A 20,879-nucleotide genomic window follows, 5' to 3' on the forward strand; every position below is an offset into this window, starting at 1 on the left:
TGATGTAAGCTGCAGCCACAGAAGAGAGGCCTGAGAGATGAAGACTGATTCCTGTTCAACCTTAAAATTCTATAGGAACCACAAGTACACCTAATATTCCAAAATTAAAATCTGGATTTCAAAGCGAGTCAGTGAAGACAAGCAAATATGCTGTCTCTTTATAGTCCCTGTTATGACTCTCTCAGCAGCACTTTTGATCCATCAATATTAAACAATTATTGATGCAGCGGATTGAGATGAAACCTGGCCCAGAGGTACAGTAGGTGTCCCAGAGAAGGAATGTGTTGAAAGTTGGACCTCAACTACTAAGGATGATTTTTAATGAATTTCTGAAATTGACATAATTGTATTGACTGTATTGAATTGAATACAAGTTTCTTGTCGTTTCTGAGTAATATTACAGTAGATCTGGATGAAACTTGGTAAAGAGGTACAGTAGGTGTCCCAGAAGAGAAATGTGTTGAAAGTTGGACCTCAAGTGTTCAGGATGATTTTTAATGAATTTCTGAAATAGACATAATTGTAGTGTATTAACTGTATTGCATTGAATACAAATTTCCTGTAATTTCTGACTAATATTACCGTAAATCTGGGTAAAACCTGGCCCAGAGGTAAAGTAGGTGTTCCAGAAGAGGATTGTGTTGAAAGCTTGGCATCAACTGTTAAGAATGATTTTTAATGAATTTTTGAATATGCAACCAGACTGTCACGATGGCTGTATTTCCATTGTTCCATTGTAATTTGTGTGCGCGCGGATCTAGGCTTTCAATCAGGATATAAAGCGAAAAGGCGCTACTGTAAAGACTTGTGTAAAAGCGCAAGGAAATTTATGTGGCGGATAAGAGGCCAGCCGCCTCTTATCCGCCGCATAAATTTCCTTGGCTTGACCGCGGCTCACAAATGACGGCTCACTTTCCCGCAGTCAAAAAACAACTGAATGCCTACAACAGACCACATTTTTTGTTTCACACAGCATTTGACATTTTTCTATTATTATTTTATCCCTGTAATACAAAAGTGAAATCTGAATAAACTGTGCAGTTGACATGGTGGATCACTACTGGCCTGATTTTGCGTTTTTGAAAAATAAAATGGGCGCTGTTCAGAAATAGCTCAAGTGCAACAAGGAGACCAAAGGTGAATTTGGACCCAAATGCAGGACGAAATTCAAAACCGACCTTAAATAAAGTTGTTAAAGCAGTGTAAATAAATACAAAGTCCACAACACAAACAGTAAGGTGACCTAAAATAAAACAAAACTCAGAATAAACAAGGAACAAGAGGGAGGGCTAACAGATGCCCAACGACTGAGGGCAAGGCTATTTATACTGTTTCACACATTACCCGTTATCAGGATTTGTTTTTTTAAGTTAAAATAGGTAAGTCAAAAACAGTGAAACCAGAGCGACAGGAAGAAAAGTAGAAGCAAGAAAGGCACGAGACTACCAAATAGTGACGTGTCGGAAATGGCTCTTAGAGCCGGATCTTTGACATGAATGAGGCAAGCCGTGGGTTTTTTTTTCTTTTTCTTTCTCTCACCCTCTCTTGCACTTTTTTCCACTTCACTCCGCATGCGAGTCTTGTGCTTTGCGCTGGGAAGAGGGGGGAGGGGTGCTAGTTACTCGCAGTAGCACAGGAACCGAGCAGGAGGGAGAGAGAGAGAAAGAGAGCCAGGGACAACAACGTCACATTAGAAAGGTACAGTAATCATCCACAACTATTTTCAGTTGCAGATGATAAAGGATTCAGAAAGTTTATTCATGACAGAGAATGTGCATCTTCTTTTTGTTTTCATATTTTAATTTATATTTAATTGTGTTGTGGTTTGTAGTGTTTAATATTGTTTCATTTTAAATTTGTTTAAAAGGAAAAAGCTGAAAATTTAAATAGTTAAAAGCTAAACTGTGACTAGTTGGTTTTTGTAATATATGATTTATTTATTACATTTTATGTGGAGTGAATAAATAAAAGTATATTTACGGTGGCCCCTATAGAGACAAAACACGTACAAACTCCAAAACACGTAAAAACTCCAAAACACGTACAAAACACAACAGACGTGTTCCAGGATGCTGGGCGCAGTGTTGAGCTTTTGTTACCTAGTGGCTACACAAGCCAGCAAGTACCAACGACCGGATTTGGTGTGTGGTAGTAACAGGTAAATGAACTTTTTTTTTAAAAATTATTTGAATATATATGAGTGCTTGTGTATAAATGCACAAACCATACACATATGCTTTCAATTGTGTAATTTAAGTGATCTAGGTAGCTCTGTTTTGAAAGTTCAGTTAACTCTAGGAATGTGTTTTGGAGTTTGTACGTGTTTTGTCTCTAGGGGCCAGCACATATATTTATACATAAACATATATAAATAAAACCACTTTTTTTTTTTACATTAGTAATTTCTTTTGTGCATAATTTTATATTATTGTTAATAATAAATTAATTAAAGCAACAAAACCACCTGAAGAGCCAGTTCAGAGCCGAAAGAGCTGGCTCTTTTTAGTGATCCGAGCCGAAAGAGCCGGTGTTGTGCCAAAAAGTGATTGTCTGCCAAAAACTGATTGCTCGTATTTAAACTGCTATAAGTAACTTGCTGGGCTATAATATGTGAAACATATGTCAAATGCATCCCTTATGGATGATAGAAAGTCATCTTGAGCCACAAACAACATTCATGTAACAAGGTAGAAGCTGCAATCAGTTTTTGGCATTGACTTTTATATAACCTTTATTTATGCAGTTAAAAAATATCATTAACATTAAAAATGTCTTTTGTAAGAGCAAGCTGGCCAAGAGGACAGCAGAAATGGCAGCAATTATTACAATAGTTTTGTAAAAATATTTTAAGTGGGGATAAAGGACCGAATTGGTTATAATGTAAGTACAATGACACAGAGTTGTAAAGATACTTGAAAAACAGATATTTTTTTAATTCTATGTCTAACCCCTTTGTAAACCCTGTTCACCGAATTCTGTTTACAAACATACATAAAGATATTACACATAAAAAATACACAGAAACATTGGAAATCACTTTTTGGCAGACAATCACTTTTTGGCACAACACCGGTTCTCTAAAAAGAGCCGGAAATCCCATCACTACTACCAAAATAAAACAGGAAGTAACTTACTAAACACAAATAAAATACCAAAATCCACTTAAACTTCACACAGATGAAAGGAACAAGGCTATTGAAGAATTATTATATTATTATTATATATATTATATGAAATAAGCCCTAAGCAAAAATACAAGTATCAATAAAGAGGAGCAAAAGTTTGAGATATAAAATAATCTGAAAATCTAATATAACAATAAGCAACCATAAAACCAAAGAGAAGACCCAATAATAAGCAAGAAGGTCAAGGACACAGGACAAGACAAGACGCCAAACTCCAGCCAAGGAAGCAGCTACAGTGTGCCTTTCCCAGCCCAACCCCGGGTAATGTGAGCTTTATTTTTCAGACGTGTACAAGTTAAAGAACAGGTTATGCTGCTGGTGAACTTAAATAACTAAATGATGTGTGTGTTCCAGCTGTGTGCCATGGCTCTTTTATACTTCAAGAGTAAAAGGATACACCTGTGCATTCTCCACTCTCCTCCTGCAAGTTTCCTCTGTGCTCCAGATGGACAGAGAGACACAAACTAGTCACACAAGACTACCTCAGAGTTGCTTGTTAAGCTTGTAAAAGTATCTAAACATGAATACACTATACCAAGAAATGTCATACTAAGAAGTCATAAAGATGGTGTGCTTTAAGGTCCTTCTATTCCACTGTAGCAATTTTCAACACTTAGTTTTCAAATACAGTACATCAAAAAAATAAAAAATAAAGAAAGAAATTAAACCTAACAAAGACAGAAAGACATTAAATGCATTCTTACTTCATTTTTTAGTTTTTAAATATAAAGTATTTAAATTTGCTGTTTTTCTTAGAATGTAACTTTTATTTTTTTATTTCAGGTAACTACACTACCCCTCTGTGAATCGCTACCTTATCGTAGAGCAGTTTGTGTGTCCCAGGGATCCTAGGGGCTATGTTGTCTGGGGGCTTTTGCCCCCTGGTATGGTCTCCCATGGCAAATTGGTTCTGGGTGAGGTACCAGACAAAGAGCGACTCAGAAGAGCCCTATGAGTGCAAGATCAAGGGAACAGTTCACCCGGCCCGGGATAGGGTTACCGAGGCCCTGGCCTAGAGCCAGGCCCAGGGAGGGTGCCTGAGAGCAAGTGTCTGGTGGCCGTACCAGGAGTGAAGGCCCTGGCAGACTGATCCCCGGCTACCAAGACTAGAAATTGGGACATGGAACATCACCTCTCTGGTGGGTTGAGTTAGTGCATGAGGCTAAGGGGTACCAACTAGATATAGTGAGGCTCACCTCAACGCATGGCTTGGGCTATGGAACCATTCTCCTGGAAAGGGGCTGGACTCTGTCTCAGTCTGAAGTTGCCCTTGGTGAGAGGCTTGGGTGGGTATCGTAGTATCCCCCAGCTCCCACCCTGGTTTTGACCTGTTCAACTTGCTTCCCTCAGGGGAAGTGTTCAGGTGTACAGACTCGAGAACAGTTTCTTTTCAAGTACCGTAACCACCCTGAACTCATACATGCACTGATAACACAGTTCCACCCCCCATTCCAAGGACTTCCCTCTATAAACCACCACTGTGCAATACTTAATTTTACCTGCAATAACCCACACTGTAAATACATAACACTATTTTATTTACTTGTTTATTTAATGTTTTTTTTCTAAATACTGTTCATATGTATATAGTGCTGAAACTGTGCACCTCACCTCCCTTTCTCCTCCCACATGTTTGCACTGAGTAGGAGATGCTCTGTAACTCATTGTACGTCTGTATTGTGACTATAAAGGCATTCTATTCTATTCTATTCTATTCTCTAAATCCATAAAACATATGTAAAAAGAAAAACATCAAACATTATTTGCAAAGTGCAGAAAAGCTTTTTATTCTCAGAAACTGTTGACAGTAATTTCAAAGAAGACTTGAAAAAGATCAAATAAAACTTATTTTGCTGCTATGTATTTGCTGCAAAAATCATCCACTTGTGTTGTATTTAGTGTTTACTGTGTCAGCATCCATGGGTAAGTTTGTTTTCCCTAGAACTTTGTGACTACTTCATGATGCTGCCACACAAAGAATACCATTAGAGTATAAATATGAGGAAACATAAAGGACATAACCCTTTCTTCCATTGCCTGAGAGATTTGTGGTTTTAAACTAAGTAAACACCTTTTGAAGGTCGTCTGAGTCCTCTATGCATTAACCCTATTATAAAAATGAGAGGTTTTAAAGGTCAAAATGGGCTGAAATGTGCAGAAGTTGTCAAAGGTTGCCGGCTTTTAAAGGGTAGAAGACAGAAACATTGTTAACTGTTTCCTTCTTCGCCCTGCAGACTCTTGAAATGTTTTCTAACCACTACATGTGATGACAACATAAAAATAGAAATCATTTTATTCCATTAAGACACAAAACTTAAAACCCACCTACTTGTGCCTGCATTCACATAATTCCCTAATTAGCTCTCCACATTTATAACACTGGTTCACTGTTTGCTCTCTGGCTGGCCTTCCCTAGCTTCTTGTGCCCCGTGTGTGAATTTCTGTTTTATTTACTCACCTGTTGGAATTTGTATCTTTGGTTTTTCCATTGGCCATCAAAGGCTTGCCTTTTTTGTTTGTGTATTTAACTGGCTTCAGTGTCCTACATTTGAGCCCTCTTTCCAGTGCTATTTTTTGTGAGTCAGCATGTGCTGTTGGGGTCTGTTTTAGAAGATTCATTGAAGTTTATTTTTTTTAAGTTACTTTCTTGACTAAGCACCCAACTGGTTGACTAAAGTAATTTCATTATCATTGCTTTGTAAAATGTTCTGCTCCGTTTAACCTAATTTGGAGCTGGAAAAATGTACTTACTTATATACTGAACACCCTGTTCAGTATATAACTTTTGTTAATGGTAGTGTAATGGTAGCATTGCACTAGTGGCCCCTGACTCTATTTTCATGTTGAATGCTCTTCAGGTGCATTAAACACAGCACATATGCACAATTTGAAAGTGCATCCAAACATTTTGTAATCATAGGCCATTATGCCATTGTATTATTAGACCACATCATACATTATTTAAAAGCTCGGTCCTCTCTGGCACAGCTGGTTGCCGGCAGAGCCCGCGGGCACGCCACTGCAACCCCCTCTGGCCTCTGCTCCGTAGCTGCGGGGTGACCTCTCCCTTGGGGCTCTACTCAGCTCTTCCCAGGAGGGTGGCACGGTTCCCCCCCCCTTTGGTGGGTTAGGGTTAGGTGGTCCTCCTCGGGTCCTTGTACTCTGGGGCCTCTGGATATCTGGGGCCTGGATCTCCTCCATACCTGCTTCATACCCTGGTGGACGGGGCTGTGGCTCCCCACACTCCCTAGCAGATCGTTACATGGAGAAACCTTTGGAATACAAGCGTGCTGATCCACACAGGTATGCACACAGGTGTACACACGGGTGTTCACAGATGCGGACTACACCTTTCTTGGCTGCTGCCTCAAAGCACATTGTGCGCTGTCTATCTTGCGTGCTGCACAATATCGTTTATTATTTAGTATCTACTGATATCTACTGCTAGCTAGTTTATTGTGATGGTGCCGTTTTTTTTATTATGTTGCTCTTTGTTGTTTGCTTTCTCTTCTGTTTTTTTTCTCCATACAGGTGACCCAGGTGTTTTTTTTTTCTTTCTTCCCCCCCTTCTCACCGTCTCTTCTCCCCTTTGGTTTTCTTTCTCTCCCTCTCTTTCTTTCATTCTTTCTCCCTGTCCTATCCCCCAGTCATGTCTGTCCCGTTTGTAGCAACTGAAAATAAAATAAATTCACAATTGTAATAAAGGTCAATCAAATGGACCAATATGGCAAGGCCATGATGATCCACTTAGTAAAATAAATCCGCTTGGCATCTTTCTTGTCCTTAAGACAACAATTCTGATGGCTAAAGATCCAAACGGGACACAAAAAAAAAGTCAGCTGATGTGCCGGTTTGCCAGACTGTGATGTTTTCTGAGGATTTGCCAGTAGATGGTGGCCTCTGCACATTATTTTCCACACTGTACATGCTGCTCCCAGTGAGACACCTCACCTCTTGTAAAATCTCTAATCCGTATTTACAAACACAATGACGTGTATCCTGTGTCTGACTTTGTAAAGCAGGAGGAGAACTCAGAGGTAGGTATTTACTCCACTCTACCGAGTGAACCATTTATTCTAGCTGCTAGAATCCTGCACCAACAATAGTCCAAGTCTGTGCAGACTGTAGAGCACAAGCTTATGCTACACTTTCACTTCTTAAACAGGAATTAAAGGTGGTACACACAGGAAGAGCTCGGTGTTGTGAAATGCCAGTAAATCTGTTTAGTTCCTCTTAACACAGAAGTCTCATTTCTGTTTTTGTAAAAATATATATTTTGTGCTACTGATCCAGAAAATGGATGAGTTAATCATAATGATACAGGCAGACATGATGGGTATTGATCTTCAGCAAGAAAGCAGTTAAGCATGTTTTTAAAATGTGAATCTGTAGTGGAGCAGTAGAGCTTTTTATCAGAGTTTATGATAAAAATAATGTAAGGAGAAAGCATTCAGTCTGTGTCTAAGTTTAAAATATTTATTATCTGCAACTTAAACTGCAGTCATAACACCGAAAAGAAGCTGCTCTGTGGGGGTGAAAATGAATGCTATTAATTTTGAAATTTTAATTTTGAAAACTTTAAAGTAAGGAAATTTCTATTTGGCTGATTTATTTCTTTGATGTAATAATGTTTCTTGGCAATAAATATTACATGTTGGAAATCCTGTTTATTTCCCCCCTTAACCAATTCCATGTTCGTAAGGAAAGTACATTTGTGGCTTGAGCAGCAGAGTTGAGTATGTGGGTTAAACCATGAAAAACTTGACAAATGTTTTCTGCCAATGCCAAACTGGTTATTCTGCTATTGACTCTTGTTTTGACCCCCTGGTACCTGAGGTGCTGACAGCCAAGTGCCTGATTAGCAGCACCCATGAGCATGGACCTGCTACGGTGGTCAATTGGTGTCTTCACCTAGCAGCCCACATTTGACTGATCTGGATAGGGTCAATGCCATAGGGCAACTTCACCACCCTGTCAAGATTTGGAAACTGTAGGCTGTCCTGCAGATTTTCAGTCAAAGTTTGTAGGATGATATGGCTGGCAGCTCTCTACCCAGACAGTCTGGAATAGACTGAAGACAGCTAATCTCTGGTCTCATAGGTCTCATTCCAGTAGACCTGCCACGACTGCCCTTCACAGCCAGGCCTGTTTTCCACGTTATGACTGGAGGCAATCTCTTTGTAGAGCAATATCGAGATGGAATTCTGCAACCAGAGGAAATTCCATATCGCCACAGTCTAGGAACAAGCTCTGTCCTCCAAGATGACAACGCTCACCCCCACAGGGTGGGGTTTATCAGAGACTACCTCTGGAATTTGGGAGTCCATGTAATGGCTTACCTGCAGTTCTGACCTGAACCCCACTGAACACTTGTGGGATTTGCTTGGATGTGCTGTTCTTGCCAGACTGACCAATGAAACCACGCTGGCTGAGTTGAGACAAATACTGGCACAGTCAGCAATCACTTGCAAGTTTCTCATTTTATTGAATAATGAGCAAAAGAAAAGACACACATGGACTGCTGTTTCTGAAAAGACATAAAGTGTGATTTAAGTAACTCAAAATAATACATGAACTCAGCAGTATAAGGTGCAGTCCTTTTATAACGGGTGACAGGTGAATGCAATTAAGGGCAAGCACCACACCCAATCAAAGGTGAGGAAAAGAAACAAGGTGCATCTGGTGAAGTGAGTGTGCTGAAAGGTGAGCCTTTACAACAGGGGTGTCGAACTCCAGGCCTCGAGGGCCCGTGTCCTGCAGGTTTTAGATCTCACCCTGGGTCAACACACCTGAATCAAATGATTAGTTCATTACCAGACCTCTGTAGAACTTCAAGACATATTAAGGAGGTAATTTAACCATTTAAATCAAGGACACATCTAAAACCTGCAGGGCACCGGCCCTCGAGGCCTGGAGTTCAACGCCTGTGCTTTACAACAAGGCTGTTGTGGCTGTGTATGGCTTTCCACATGCTACATGCTTTTATTAAATTAATAGATTGTGAAATTATGATATATCTTGTTTCTTCAGACTTCAGTCATGTCAATAAATGACACCAAACAAGAGTTAATTACAGCATAACCTGTTTGGCATTGGCAGAAAAGATCTGGGAAGCTTTTCATGGGTGCAGCCCACATACTCAACTCAACCTATTTGATGGGAAATAAACAAGCTTTCCAAAAGTATAAGATTTTTTGCCAAGAAGCATTGTTACAACAAAGAACAAGTTTCCTTACCTTTTGTGCTAAGTTTAGTTATAGGTGTTACTTCCTCATAAAAGAGCACCAGCTTGTTTTCTGGTCTTTCTCTCTCTTCAAACAAAACTGTATAATGATCGATCAATATGCACAAAACTCCACTCAGGGGAAGGTTGTAGCATTGTGTTAACACACACCTGAATGCTCCAGACCAGAAAACTGCCAAATGTTTTGCATTTATAAAGGTGGTTACACCTACTGATGATCAGTTAATCATGTGAATGTGATTAGCACCCCTCAATGTTACTTGGCCTCTTAATTCCTATGGAAGCAGTAAGGGTGTGTTTAACTTTTTATAAACAAGACTTAAAAAATAGAGAAAATGGTTTCCTCTTGTACGTTACTGAAACTGAAACTATAAAACTACTGACTATAGCAGTAGTTTTATATGTCCAGCTAATTTTATGTATAGTGCCACATTTTCAGGAGGAATTGAACAACGGAGGTCTGTTCTCTCGCTATTTCACGACAAACTAAGAGAAACTGGAACATCAGGAGTTGATTCCAAGTGTTAAACATGCATTTGGAACTCTAACATTGACGTCCTAAAAGATGTTGATGCAAGTGAAAGACGCCATGATTAGGTTGAAAAGCAGAAAAAAACTATTAGATAATTTGTCAGGAGTGGCCAAATCAACAGTCTGGTACATACTTAAAAAGAATGAATGCAACTGCAAGCTCAGCAACCACAAAAGCCCCAAGACCACTGTGCATGCTGACAGAGTTATTTCCATGGTTAAGAAAAACAAATCTAATGAAGTCAAGAACTCTCCAGTTTTATCATCATCAAAGTTTAAAATCAAGAGACATCTTCGTGCAGAGGGTTTAGAACAAGGAACAAACCACTGGTTACACACAAGAACAGGAAAGCTAAATCACACTTCACCACAAAGCATCTAAAAGAACCTCAAGAGTTCTAGGAAAAAAACATTTGGTCAGATGTAACCAAGATTAACTTGTAGCAGAAGGACAGGAAGAAATCAGTATGAAGAAGGAGAGAAACAGCACCCCAAGCCAAACAACATTATTGAACACAGAGGAGGCAGTGTCATAGTGTGGGCATGTAAGGCTACCAGAAGTACTGTGTCACTAGTGTTTATTGAGGATAGATTGTTGATGGAAGCAGCAAGTGGAATTCTGAAGTGCACAGGGCTTTGCTCAGATCATCAGAGAGTGCTTCACAGTGCAAATCGATAATGATTCAAAGCATACTGCAAAAGCAACCCTAGAAGTCTGTAGGTCTTAGATTTCAGGCAGGCTGCAAAGGTTTTCATCTGAAGATGAAAAACATATACTAGTTTAGAATATACTAGGCTAGAAATACTTCTGAGCTTTTGTAAAATAAAGGACTATGCATAAAAACGATTATACTTCTTAAAGAGTTGATACAATACTTTTGCTTTCTGTGGACGCTTGATTTCTGAAACTAATTGTGGTGGACGAAAAGAACTAGGACACAGGAAACAAAACGAATCGTGTACCTTTGCCTGTTAACGTTGACCTCCTTGTTACCAATAAAAAGACGAGGCGTGTTTTTAAACCTGTAACGCCCGAAACATGAAATAACTGCCAGAAAATACGAATTTGTTAAAACCGGAGTGTTTATTATTTATTACATTTGAAAATTTACATTCATTATGTAGAGGTCTCAAAAACTGTGTTACAATTTACATGTAAAAAAAATAATACATGAGTCTTACAAAACTCATTTAGAAATAGAATAAATTAAAAAGAAAAAAATTCCCTGCTCGCGTGGAAGGCTGTGTGTAGAGGGTCTGTATTGTTGGTTCAGTTATGCCACTTATTATATCGTTGCCTTGAAGATCTGAGACGAATAACCTGGATTTTCAAAGAAACACACACAAAAAATATATATATGTACGTACAAGATACATTGAGGGAATTATGCTGGAAACAAGACTGTCAGCTTTGATTGTAGGAAGAAATACCATCAGAGTTAAACAGGAAATGCAGTGCAGAGAAAGAGGGTGTTTGCCTACATTTTCTCAACAACATGAACCACATCAACCAAACTGTTGCATGGGTGCACATTATTAACTGGAGGAAGGCAGTGACATTTTTGACTAACAGGAAATGGGGTTTTCACACTAACTGGGTTATTTACATAGTATTTAGAATATTAGAGGTAACGTCAACAGTGACGTTAAGCCATTACTCTAATTATCTCTGTAATGTCTGTCCTCTACTAAAAGATATGCTCCCGGACTTCTTCATTAGTTAGTTTGATTTTTGTACTAAATGAAATTAGGCATTATTAGTTTCTTCTTCACTCACCTCTTTTCACTCTCATGTTTATACACCACTCCACATTTAATCATTAGTCATTATCAAACTTCCCTGGCTTTGTGAGCCTGGTTTTGTGGTTTTGTGGTTTCTTCCTGTTAAAGGGGAATTTTTCCTTCTGATTCTCATGAAGTACTTGCTCTTTACCTTGCAATAAAGTTGCAAGGTAAAGACCATTTTTATTTGGCCCGGCTGCAGCTCACAAGCTGCCAGCCGCACATGCAACACACCACAATACCCAACAACCCCTTCTTCCCTGTGTTTTTAACACGGCGGGCGTGATCATACCATACACAGTCGTTTCTTCTGTTGCGGTGTTTACATTGTTGTGTTCACGTAATCACAAACATAAATATATTCTTGAAAATGTCTGTTTAGGCTCTCTTGACTTGTATACAAATTCTTTATTTTTACTTCTACAAAGTCTGGGAAATATACTCTAAATCTGTATACTACCATGCTTTTAAATCAAACAGTCGAGATTGAAGTGGCGCCTTCTATGTTAAATTCAAGGGGTTTAACAAAAGCATTGTATTAACTGATTAGGGATTAATTATTTTTATAGATAATCTCCCATTTTCAGAGGCTCAAAATTAATTGCACAACTGGCACAAGTTTCATGTACAGGTGAGCTCTGTTCCCCTGATATTTCATTGCAAAATGAAGCAGACCTATCATCTAAAGCAGATTTAAAGTGTTGAATTTATGTTTATAGAGTTTTTCACTGTAATTTAAAATCTGAGTTCCAAAGAGATGTCAGAGCAGGGAGGCCATCATTAGGCCTCTGAATAAATTAAAATAAAAAAGACAGCAAAAAAAGTAAGAAAAGGACAAAACGGAAAAATCTGGTACATTCTTAAGAAGAATGACAATGAAGACAACTAAAGTAAAAAATCGCAGAATCGTTTTCTAGGTAAGATGAGCAACTTCACATGAACTAAGTGAATAACACTCTTGAGAATGTAGGCGTATTATTGTTAAAGTCTACAGCTGCCAGTGTTTATTGATGATGTAACTGGTAAGTGTACGTAGCTACACTCTCCCCTCAGAATCAGCCAAATGCTGCAAAACTGATTCACTGTGGTCCACAGTGCAAATGGATTAAAACCCAACATATACAAAAAAAATACCCCCAAGAGTTTTTTAATTTGAAATTGGATATTACTCAAGAGCCGAGTCAGTCACCTGATTAAATACACCTGTCATTTAATACAAAACCAAACCCCAAAAGACTCGCAGAGAGCAGCAACTGAAGGCGGCTTGAGTAAAGGCCACGCAGAGCATTTAATGCAGATGATGGCGAGTGGAAAGACAAGGATTTAGTGATGTGGCTTCTATACTTCTGTCAGTCGTTGACTACAAAAAATTGTTCATCCAATAATTAGAGGAATTCCTTATATTTGACATTGTTATTTTGCATCATGATTTGTGAGCCTCTGGAAATGGGGTATTAGGAAACAGCTAAACCCTTTGAATTGAACCTGAAAGCCTTCACTTTAACCACATCTTGAACTTTTCTAGGGCTGGTAAATAAAAGTAAGGACACTTAAAAACATATCTGAGTTTCAAAGTTAAAAAGTTGAATTTCTTCTTTACTTGTCTCTGTGTTTTTTCCACACAGTTCTAGTTTCAGCCTTATCTGTTTTTACCTACATATGTTTCCACCAGATGTGTTTCTAGGTCCCTAAAACCACAACGTTTTCAGACAGAATGCGTGAATGTTTCTTGATAAAAACTGATAAGACATAGATGTTTTAATTGTTTTGCTCCCTCAGCTCAGGCTACACATCCTACTTTAAATATCAGTTTACATGGAAGAAATTTTAGCTTCACCGCTGATTCTGTTTTGAAACCAGAAAAGACCGTGATGTTTGATTTTTGCAAGTGCGTTGAAAATCAAGTCTTATCCCTTTTCTATCTGTTTTGATTAAACTTAGCTAACTTAACCAATAGTTCCTTTCTAAACTGTCTATGATGATTTTTTGAAAGGCAACAATTTATGGTAGCAATCATGAGCCTGTAAATTACAGTTGGAGTCCTGTGTAATTCTCTGTTTGCTTTCGTTTCAATTTGTTTACTTTACATTTGGAAACTGTCTTCTCAATAAAAAAGACAGTACTAGTCATTCTGGTAGGCACTGCAAGACCAAAATGTGGTCAATTTTAGGGGCAAGGGGTCAAGTTGCTGACTGTGACCTAGGAAATGGGGGGAAATTAATAACTTTATCTTTATTATTTATGAAGGAGCAGGGATGTATGCACCAACAAAACACTGTTTGTTTGTTTTTTAAACTACCAACAACGGTTGTTCTTTTCCCCAAAAATCAAAAGCCACATTACTGGAAACACTGAGGAAAATTCCCCAAATGAACAATGTGAAACGGTTTAATGTGTCATTAAGAGGTCATGAACAAATGTTTTTGGTTCAGCTGTTACTTAGAAGACTTAGCAACTGTCAAATTATTAAGTGGCTGTGACTTTAGAAGTCATCTTTGAATCTATTTACCCCATGGTGTCTGTGATCAGGCGCTAGTGAAATAGGCTTAGAACTATTTAAGTATCTGAAGTGCTGCATGCACCAAAATATCCCCTAAATGTTTTGATTAATTTCTCCTCTGTGTGCAGAAAAATAAAAGACTATATTTACCCAGATGACGATTAGAGACAGAACTATTTTGGCCAGGGCCACTGCTGCATAGCCAGCTATGCTCCACGTGACCGGCAGGTCCACGAGTTGTGTTGGGCATGGCGGACTGGTCGGAGTTGTCATTGTTGTGTTCAAATAATTCAGTGTTGTCAGTGGAGCTGTGGGCACGCACTCTGTATTTAGACGACATAAAATAAAAAATCACTATAGCACAAAGTGAGGTTATTTACATATCAGTTTGAATTGATTTCAAATTACTTCCTGAAAAACTGTGATATCAGTTATGCAGAATTTCTGCATTTGGGTTACAAATGTGGTTTAATTAAACATTTTCCCATTAGAAATTTGTTTGCTTGAATTAATAAAAGAGCCTGGATGGAAAATATGCTCTTTAAATGTCACAGTGGAAATGGAAAAAATGTGATTTCTGGAAATGCTTTTCCTGCCTTTTGATGTGGCATCATGACAGTTTGCAGATGTAAGGCGGGGATTAAATTATGTAAGACTGTTAGATAGATTTAACTTCCTGATACTTGTGTGAGAATTATATGATGCACTGGCTTTGATGCCACTTACACTTACAGGTCTGCTCAGTGGTGTTTTATACTTTGTTAAGCAATGATGGCTTTATTGTGTTATAAAATCATTGTCCCATATGAGGACATATTTGTATATATATTTTACAGTATATTTAGGTTTATCATATACAGTTTCATTAACACCTCACTGTACATTTATCAATAAATAAATTTAAATTAGCAAACATTTGTTCAATATTCACATTTCCTGATAAACCTTTAACATTCTGTATATCCTACAGAGCTTTAATTGCCCTGTACGAAGACGATGCTTTGCCATAATAAACTCGTTAATCATAAAGTCTGACTCTGTCTCTCAGGATCAACAAATATGTCAATACATTGTCTAGGCTCATATGTAGCTCAGTTCCAGTGCGCTACCTGAGGTAGCGAAAACTCATATTTCTGCCAGCGATATTTAATTGAAAGCTTACCATTAACGATCAGGCTGACTTTGTGATTCCGGTTTTGACCCCCTACATTTGCGCTGATGGTACACTCGTAATCGCCTGAATCGGCAGGTGAAACCTTACGCAGAAGTAGATTCTGCTTCTCCCCAAATGTGACCTCACGAGAAAAGTTGTAGTACACTGGATCCTCACCATTACTCCTCCTGATAATGCCATGTTTATTCCCATTGTTTACCTGTTAAATAACAAACACAAGCAGTTTTAATGTTTACAAAATTTGCATCTACAAAATACAATCTACACTTTTAAGCCTGAAGTAAATGACTAACCTTGTACCATGCCACAGAGAGGAAACTGCTGTCCTTTTCAGAAAGTGGACACTCAAGTGAGACATCTTCATTGCAGCTTCTTTCGATATCGATTTTACTCTGGCTCGCATAATGCAACAGCAACAGCTGAGATAAACAAACCACGGCGTTCAGAGAGAAGAGAGCTACAGTTTGAATATTTGGAAGCACCTGCAAAAAGTTTTGATGATGCTCTAAAATTCAGATTTAACTCACCTTGATGACCAATGTCAGCCTGCACATCTTTTACAAGTCAGTCAACACTTAAGTTCACTGTAACAAGTGTTTCTCATTTTCCTTGAAAGTGAGTCATAGTTTACCAGTTTCCTGTAAAAGGGGCTTTTTAAGCCGAGCATGTTGATGGGAGGTATTTACTGAGTGGAAAAGCATGCCCCCATGTGGTGCAGTGTGTGTGTGTACCACAGTCTTTGCTGCCTTCCTGATTTCTTATTTTTTGCACATTTGTCACACTAACATGTTTTAGATCATAAAACAAAATTAATATCAGACAGAGATAACCTCAGTAAATACAGTTCATTTATTGAAGAAAAGAGGCTGTCCAAAAATTTTGCCCTTTATGAAAAAGCACACATGGTTTTTTCCACTCTCGTTAAATCGTAGATTAACTGTTTTTTAGAAAAGCTGAGTTCAGTTTCAGTAGCCATGTCCAGGTATGATTAATGAGAGAACTTCTGACTCAAGGAAAAGGAAAAAGCTGCACATCACGCCACCATCTGAAGAAACTCAAGAACATATATGAAACAAAGTCATTGATGTCTATCAGTCTCAATGCCACTTATAAGGCTTTGAGACTTCAGTGAACCATGCAGAGAGCCATGACTAATAGATGGAGAAAACTTTGATAAGTGGTAAGCCTTCCTATGAGTGGCCAGAACTAAAGAACTGATTGAAGCCTGAATTCTGCTCTCTACCAGGAAAAACGTGTCCAGCTGACTGTTTGCACCCTGAAACTCACGCACACCTGGATCATGCAGTAGGACAATGATCCAACACACACCAGCACAAAAATAATAATAAATGAATAAATAAAACGAAGGTTCTGAAGTGGCCCAAGTCTGGACTTAAAACCTATTAAGTTGTTTTGGCATAACCTTAAACAGGCCGTTCATGCTCAAAAACCTCCCAGGTGGATAATTTAAAGCAATTCTTTAAAGTGTGGGTCAAAATGTCTCCACAGTGATGTGAAAGACTCATTGCCAATTATCACAAAAGCTTGATTGGAGTTCTCTGCTGCCAAGAGTGGCACAACCAGCTAGGGGGCAATTACTTTTTCAGATAGGGCCAGGCCAGTTCAAAACCTGCATTTTGTACTTAATTGTTTTATCTCTGTGTAACATTAAAATGTGTTTGACTGATTTTATGGTCACTGAAAGCGACTGCATTTATGAAGGCAGAGTCCAAAGCATGTCCTGCAAGGTGAATGGAGCCAAGCACATTCACACTCGGTATCGCTGTCTGTTAAAGTCCAGACAATGATAATGCTGCCTCACTTAATAGTCAAAGATAAAAAGTCCTGAAAGTCTAAGATAAAAAGTGCAGCAGACACAAGTGGATGATATGTTAAAATACCATACAAAGGGTTAAGTCATCCAATTTTGGTTTTCACCATCTGAATGGAGTTTAAAGAGATCATCTGAGATAAAAATGAATTTTTAAAAATAGCAGCAGCACCACCTCCTCGGCCAGAAATCTGAACAGTACCGAAAAAAGAGCAGCGTCGGGGACAAGGTTGTAAAAATTGTGAGACTTTGTTCTCACGCTGTCCTGCGTCAGAGATAAATATAAAGTCCAGCTTCTCATGTCAGATCAAGTCATTTTAGAATAAAATACATTTTTGATGATGCAATTTTTAAGAAAATACCAGGTGTATAATTTGAGGCAATGTGGGGCATTTTTATGTCAAGTTTAGCAGATTTATTGATCTCCCCCTACCACCACTTCCCCTGCCAGTGGCAGACTCCCTCAGACATCGGTGCGTTGGTGGTTCTTTGTGTCCGGGGATGGGCGTCCAGGTACACACCGGCTCACTCCTTGGCAGCCGCATATCGGGGCCTGGAGCCTGGGGCTCGCTCGGGCCACTTCGGAGGTGGGGTGCCCCCGGCCGAGAGGCCAGGGGCCGAGAGCTGAGGAGAGCCCTCATCTGGGACTCTCCTCAGCTCTTTCTGGGACAGTGGCGCGGCTGCCCCTCTGTTAGTCTTCCTTGGTCTCTTGTGTTCTGGGGGCCTCTGGATGTCTGGAGTTTTGATCTCTTCCATACCTGCTTCATGCCCTGGAGGACGGGGTTGTGCCCCCCCCCCCCACACACACACCCTCTAGCAGATCATTACATGAAGGAACCTTTTAAAAAAAACAAGCGCGTCCATGCTCACAGGTGTACACACGGGTGATCACACCCACAAACTACACCCTTTTTGGCTCCTACCTCAAAGCACACTGTGTTCTGTTGATCTTATGTGCTGCACAATAATGTTTAATATTTAGTATTTACTGTCATATTCCCATATATCATTGTGATGTTGTTTATTCTATTACTCTTGTTCTCGTCTGCTTGTTTTCTTTTTTCTTTCTCAGCATGTGATCCAGGTGATTGATATATGCTTTTTTTTTTCTTTTCTTTTTTTTCTGCTCATTCTGTTGGTTTTTGGTTTTTGCCCTTCTCCCCCGTCCCTCTTCTCAGCTGTTTCTCTTTCCCTCTTTCTTTCTCCCCTTCTTTCCCCCAGTCAAGTCTGTCCCGTATTCAACAAGTGAAAATAAAATAAACAATAAAAGGTGAATCAAATGGACCATTATGGCAAGGCTGGGATGGTCAAGTTGGTAAAGTAAATCCGTTGGGCATCTTTCTTTGCCTTTAGACAATAATTCTGATGGCAAAAGAGCCAAACGGGACAGGCAAAAAAACAAAACAAAACAAAACAAAAAGATTTATTGATCTCTATTTATCTAGTAGACGTAAAACGACAGGAGTTGCTCCAAAGTGTTTTCTAGTTAAGCCAGATGTGTTCATCCATGTCTCAGAAAACTGACATGAAAAATATTAGGTCCAGGTCGGAAAAATTAGGACAATGCAGGAGTGCATAAAAACAAGCACTCTATATGAAGGTACCAGATGGCAATAATTCTGGCTGGAAAAAGATGTTCAGTCATAAAGCAGTGGTAAAATGTCTCATTTGACTACTGTTAACACTTTCCTGTTGAGTTTATGAGTTGTCAAACACAAGTAATTAGCCAAAGACTTTATTCATTTTGTTTTGTTTCATTTTAGTAAGAAATCTAGCTGCTGCAGGCCAGGTGTCTCCCCTGCTGGTTGTTTAAAAAAAGAGAGATTTAGGGTACTCCTGCTCGGCTTCATGTTTCAGACGCAGAAGCCATGATAATCTTTTATACTTTCCATGATTCACACTTTGCTGCAGCTAACTACCATGTAAGACCCTTTCTTGTTTCCTTTCACTGTTTGTCTTTAAACACTTTGAAACGCGGACACAAGGATTTGTGGTTGACCAGCTTTCCCACCTGAAAACACAGCAAACAATAATACAATAAGACAAAGGAAACCAATTTATGAGCATTATATGTGTAATTACAACATTCACAGTACAAAACATAAAAAGGTTTGGTGCATAACTTGTTGGACAAAGGGACAGTTTTTGTCAATTTGCCTTTAGACACCACTAAAGGTGATCTTAAATCAGCTTTGATTCATAAAGTTTTTATTTTAAAAAATGTATTAAAGCATTAAAGTATTAGAATTAAGGTAAGTAAAAAAGGCTGTCACATGAAAAAAATGAGATAAACCTGTCAGAGAGACAGAGAGCAAGAACTAGGACTACTAGGAGTAGCCAAAATAAATGAATGGGCCGGTCAGCTCAGCAACCCCAAAAAACCTGAAAGACCACAGAATCAAGAGACGCCTTCATGAATGGAATTACTGAGTATTTACGATGAGGTCCAAACCAGTTGTTAAACTCAAGAACTGGAAGGCCAAATTACAGAAGAGTCTGCACAGTTCAGAAATAAAACGAAACAACAACAAAAACTTTGGACAAATGAAAAAAAAGAGAATCTTTATCAGAATGATGGAGATAAAAAAGTACAGTATGAAGAAGAAGAAAAAAAGCTCATGATCTGAAACATGCCACATATAGGCAATGTTATGGCATAGGCATATAAGGCTGCCAGTAGAACCAGGTCACTAGTGTTTTACTGGTGATGCAACTGCTGATAGGAGTAGCAGAATGAATTCACAGGGCTGTACTGCTCAGATCCAGCCAAATGCTACAAAACTGACCAGACAGCTCTGCACAATGCAAATGGGGAAAGACCTAAAGTATACTCCAAAAACAACCCAGGAATCAAGGTAACATATCTCAACCCAACTGAGCATGCTTTTTAGTTATTAAATACAGATTAAATCCACAAAGAACTACAAACAAGCAGCAGCTGAAGGTTACTGCAGTAAAAGCTGAGCAGAGCATCTCAACGAACAGATCATTTTATCATGTCAGTGGTTCTAGACTTCAGACTTCTGACTGCAGCGTTCAAAACAATGCTCATATGTAAAATGTTGTCTGTCCAGTTAACCTTGAGCCTCTGAAAATGGGGGAACTATATATAAAAATGGGTGTGATACTTAAACAGGTAATGCAAGATTTTTTATATAAAATGTTTTAATGTTGAAAATCTGCACTTCAATCACATATTGGTTGTTCGCTTTAAAATCCACTGTGGTGGTGCACAGAGGCAAAATTACAAAAATTGTCTTTGTCTAACAATTCTGGCCTTAACTGTAAAAGATGTGTGCAGGACCTAATGTCTTGTTGGTCAGTACAGCTGCACCTTGAGAAAAATGTATCACTGACCAGAGGGAAGAATGCAAAACATGTTAGATATGAAACAGATCTTAAGTCTGTCAGTAAGATCTTTCTCCCACAGACAGATTGTCTCACATTAATCACACACACACACTCTTATGAGTCTGGCTCATCCTGTTGTTTTTAACACAGGGAACTCCCCATTGTCTTCCTTGAAGCATATTATTTGTACGCGTCGCTCTTGTTGACAAAGGAGGTCGATATATGGTTATTAATAGCAGGCTCGCTTTATGGAAAAGGGAAGCGTGAGGTCTTTGGATTCC

General features: G+C 38.9%; 1 protein-coding gene across 1 annotated transcript; it reads right to left on the reverse strand.

The window, feature by feature from the left end:
• Positions 1-11,025: 11,025 nt before the first annotated feature.
• On the reverse strand, positions 11,026-16,074 carry LOC145423050 (uncharacterized). Its single transcript, XM_080295157.1, has 5 exons — positions 15,944-16,074; positions 15,710-15,835; positions 15,405-15,615; positions 14,393-14,565; positions 11,026-11,281 (listed from the first exon to the last, which is right to left on the reverse strand). The coding sequence occupies exons 1-5, from the start codon at positions 15,968-15,970 to the stop codon at positions 11,231-11,233; spliced, it is 588 nt and encodes a 195-aa protein (XP_080151283.1). The 5' UTR covers positions 15,971-16,074; the 3' UTR covers positions 11,026-11,230.
• Positions 16,075-20,879: the final 4,805 nt, after the last annotated feature.

This window comes from Astatotilapia calliptera, chromosome 20 (assembly GCF_964374335.1).
Source record: "Astatotilapia calliptera chromosome 20, fAstCal68.1, whole genome shotgun sequence".
Taxonomy (NCBI): Eukaryota; Metazoa; Chordata; class Actinopteri; order Cichliformes; family Cichlidae; genus Astatotilapia; species Astatotilapia calliptera.